This window comes from Symphalangus syndactylus, chromosome 1, assembly GCF_028878055.3.
Source record: "Symphalangus syndactylus isolate Jambi chromosome 1, NHGRI_mSymSyn1-v2.1_pri, whole genome shotgun sequence".
Lineage (NCBI taxonomy): Eukaryota > Metazoa > Chordata > Mammalia > Primates > Hylobatidae > Symphalangus > Symphalangus syndactylus.
Window position 1 is genome coordinate 84,964,041 of NC_072423.2, and position 4,553 is coordinate 84,968,593.

A 4,553-nucleotide genomic window follows, 5' to 3' on the forward strand; every position below is an offset into this window, starting at 1 on the left:
TTTAAGTTGTGGTTTATTTTGTTTTATTCTACTGAAGACTCCCCACTTCACTTTTCCTGAAAAAAATATAGACTTCAAGGATAATATTTTACATTTGGCACCTTTAAAATGTAATTCTATTTTCTTCTGGCTTCTAGTCTTTCTGTGTTTTAAATTTTTATTTATTTATTTATTTTTGAGACGGAGTTCCATTCTTGTTGCCCAGACTGGAGTGCAATGGTGTGATCTCTGCTCACTGCAAACTCCACCTCACAGGTTCAAGTGATTCTCCTGCCTCAGCTTCCCGAGTAGCTGAGATTACAGGCATGTGCCACCACGCCCAGCGAATTTTGCATTTTTTGTAGAGACGGGGTTTCTCCATGTTGGTCAGGTTGGTCTTGAACTCCTGATCTTAGGGCATTCCTCCGCCTCAGCCTCCCAAAGTGCTGGGATTACAGGCGTGAGTTGCCGCACCCTGCCTTGTGTTTTAAATTATTATTAATTAGAAGTAATATTTTGTAAGGCTCTTTTTGAGAGCACCTCTTTTACTTTGTTGTAATTTTTTTCTAAATATTTCTCATAGTTCTAGAAATTGTCAATTATTATCTCTTTAAATGTATTTTCTCACTATTTTATAAATCTTGAAGTTTGGTAGTTGTGTGTTGCCCCCGTTTATTCCATTTCTAAGGTCTCTTAATATCCCTTTAACTTTTTCCATATCTTTGTCTCTCTCTTCTTTGTTCTGAGTAAATTTGTTGATATCTGGAATTCACTGATTAATTAGGATACACTACTATGTTTTATCCACTGAGTTTCTAATAAAGGTATCATTTTATTTATTTCTTGAAGTTATTTTGTTTGTTTTCTAACAGCCCAGAAAATTTTTAAACCAATGTTGTAATTTGACTTTAAAATCAGTTTCTATTTTATACAATAAAGATTTATATTATATTTTGTGTCCACTAACTACAATAAACCCAGTCTTTGTATGCTGTGCTCTGACGTAGCTGTTTCCAACCTAATTTCCTCCTATATTCAGTCATTTTTATTGTGTGATCATTTGCTTTTGAGCAAATTTTTTCTTCTTTTAATTTTTGGTTTTCTATATGAGCAGATTTATTTAACTATGCCTTAAGTATAAATTCCTGAAAAGACTTTATTTTCTGCATTATGTGTCTGCACACACATGTGTGTATGTGTTTGAGTGTGTGTGTGACAATCCAGTGTTAGCATAAACTCATAGCGTGCCTTCTTCATTTGGCATCACTGCCCTTATTGGGAGTACAGTGAAGTATATTTTTTATTCCTTCTTAGAAGCTAAATACAGAATTTTCCCAGTTTCATTTAACATGGCAAGTGACTTCATATGCTACAATGAATATTCTATTTGATCACATTTTTCAGTGGTGATACCTGTGTGTTAATTTTGCTATCATAATCTAATGCTGCATTCTTGGAAGTTTTTCTACGTTTCATTGTGTAAATTACCATTGTAAGAGCTTTCTTCCTTTTTCCCTGTGATTGACAGACAGTTTTGCATTAATCAGCTTATCCCATACCCCATTGTGTGGATCCTAGAAGTGCAAGATGTTTCACTTACTTATTTCTAAACGTTTTATTTCACTTAGTGTTTTTCTATAGGTACTTATTTTTTCAATTAATATCTTTCATTTATATCAGTAATACATTATGAAAGAATATTAATACAAATATAGTACTACTTTCTTAAAATTGTTTTAATTACACTATAAAGTATAATGAAATAATAAAAGACATATATCCACCAAAAAAGATATGTTTCAAAATGTTCAAAGCCGCACTATACATAGTAACTCTAAATGGGAAACCACCCAAATGTCTGGCAACAAGGGAATGCATAAATCAATCATTATATATTCATATGATAAGACACCGTATACATCAATGAAAACAATCAGAAAACTTACCAACATGAGAAATGACTCACAAATGAAATACTGAGAAGACACCCACTCAGCAGCAAAATCTGTATCACTCTTACTCTTCAAAGTACAAGAACAGATAAAAACATTATTATTAATTATTATTATTATTATTATTATTATTATTATTATTTGAGACGGAGTCTTGTTCTGTCACCCAGCCTAGAGTGCTGTGGCGTGATCTTGGCTCACTGCAACCCCCGCCTCCCGTGTTCAAGCGATTCTCCTGCCTCAGCCCCCTGAGTAGCTGGGATTACAGGTGCTTGCCCCCACGCCCGGCTAATTTTTGTATTTTTAGTAGAGACGGGGTTTCACCATCTTGGCCAGGCTGGTCTCGAATTCCTGACCTCATGATCCACCCGCCTCAGCCTCCCAGGGTGCTGGGATTACAGGCATGAGCCACCGTGCCCAGCTGAAAACTATTTATTTTAGGAATAAATATTGTGGTTAACTTTGGGAGGTATTAATCATAAAGAGGAATAAGGAGGACCTCTGATGTGCTGATAATTTCTGTCTCTTAATCCAGTTGCTGATTTCACAGTCATGCTCAGTTTGCAAAAGTTCGTGAGCTGTACACGGGCAATACATGCATTTTTTGTGTTTAGACTTGAGTAAAAATGTAAAAGCTGAGAGTAATATTTCATTGATCTTCTCAGAAGTTTAAGGCATAAAAACATAATCTATTTTATTTTTTCAACACAACGCCATGTAATCCTTTATTTTTAAGAAATTTTCTGGTTATTTCATATCGCATAAGCACAGTTGTAATGATTAAAAAAGGCGGAGGAGAGTATCGATAAGAATAATGTCCAATTTGTTAAAGAGATATCAATGTAAAGTATAAAACCACAGAAGGGATATGCTTCCTGTTTGCCCACTTTTCTCTCCAAACATTAAGGATAAGAGCAAGATGAGAGTGAATCTTTCTCATTCATCAGTGTGGTCTCAGGGAACCACGGCATGAAAAGCAGAAACAATTCAGAAAAGTTAATTTCTTTTCAGGAATATTTGACAACACCACACTTTCCTCACGGCGTTCTTCATCTCCATGTTTCTCAGCATGTAGATGAGAGGGTTGAACATGGGAGCAATGATGGTATAAAAAAGGGCAAACACTTTATCTTCTGAGAATGTTATGGCCGGTCTAATGTAAGTGAATAATGCAGGTGCAAAAAACAGGATCACAACCATTACATGAGAACTACAAGTGGCAAGAGCTTTGCTGCGGCTCTCTGCAGAGTATGCTCTGATAGTATACAGTATAAAAACGTAAGACAACAACAAGACAACAAATGTCACCAAAGCAATTAAGCCTGAATTAGCAATGACTAAGAGACCTATCATGTGTATATTAGAACAGGCCAATTTCAGCAAAGGATACACATCACAGAAGTAGTGATCTATCTCATTTGGGCCACAAAATGGTACAAAGACGATGAGAAGAAACTGACCGGCAGAATGTATAAATCCCCCAGTACAACAAACTGTGATGATTGTGTTACACCTTTGCCTGCTCATGATAATGGTGTAGTGCAGGGGCTTGCAGATGGCCACATAGTGGTCATAGGCCATCCCTGTGAGAATGAAGATCTCTATGCCTCCAAAAAAATGGGTGGTAAAGAGTTGCATCATGCAGTTATTATACGAAATGGTCTTTCTTTCTGCCAGTAAGTCAGCCATTAATTTGGGGGTCACTGTGGATGTGTAGCAAAGGTCGGAGAGTGAGAGGTAATTCAGGAAGAAATACATGGGTTGGTGAATGAGCTGGGTGCACGTGATAGAAATCATTATGAGTAAGTTTCCCATCCAAATAGCAATGTAGCAAAACAAAAATAATACAAAGCAGAGGACTTCAATGTTCTTATTTTGGGAAAACCCCAAGAGAATAAACACAGTGATATTATTGCTTTTTTCCATGGTCCAGTGTAGACAGAACATATAAGTCACCTGAAATGACATAATTCATAAGCTTACAAGTCTTTGGGTTTTTTTTTTTTTTTTTTTTTTTGAGACGGAGTCTCGCTCTGTCGCCCAGGCTGGAGTGCAGTGGCGCAATCTCGGCTCACTGCAAGCTCCGCCTCCCGGGTTCACGCCATTCTCCTGCCTCAGCCTCCTGAGTAGCTGGGACTACAAGCGCCCCACACCGGGCCCGGCTAATTTTTTGTATTTTTAGTAGAGACAGGGTTTCACCGTGGTCTTGATCTCCTGACCTCGTGATCCGCCCGCCTCGGCCTCCCAAAGTGCTAGGATTACAAGCGTGAGCCACCGCGCCCAGCACAAGTCTTTGTTAAGAAGTACAATGATCATATTTTATTTGAAGAACTATCTGGATTGAATTTACCTCATTCAAGTGGTTCAGAGAGTAAATAAATATCTGGTATTCAATTAAAATGGCTCTCTAATAAGACTCTCCATGTATATATACTGGATGATTTCCTTTAGCTCTCTAGCACATTGTGATCAATCCCTGCCCTAGTAGGTATGAATTCTATTGTTCAATCAATAATATTGAAATTCTATCATAGGGAATGTTTATTTCCAAAGTCTAATGTAATATATAATATTGTAATACAAAATAATTCCTTTCAAAGGATATTGCTTTTACTCTCTGGG

At 36.9% G+C, this 4,553-nt stretch overlaps 1 protein-coding gene across 1 annotated transcript; it reads right to left on the reverse strand.

Annotated features, from left to right (window-relative positions):
* Positions 1-2,927: 2,927 nt before the first annotated feature.
* OR4P4 (olfactory receptor family 4 subfamily P member 4) lies at positions 2,928-3,857 on the reverse strand. Its single transcript, XM_055293475.2, has one exon. It carries the CDS (start codon positions 3,855-3,857, stop codon positions 2,928-2,930), a length of 930 nt encoding a protein of 309 aa, XP_055149450.1.
* Positions 3,858-4,553: the final 696 nt, after the last annotated feature.

What these genes read in the sequence shown, in the direction of transcription:
- OR4P4 (XM_055293475.2), bottom strand. Translation starts at nt 3,857, where the DNA reads ATGGAAAAAAGCAATAATATCACTGTGTTTATTCTCTTGGGGTTTTCC.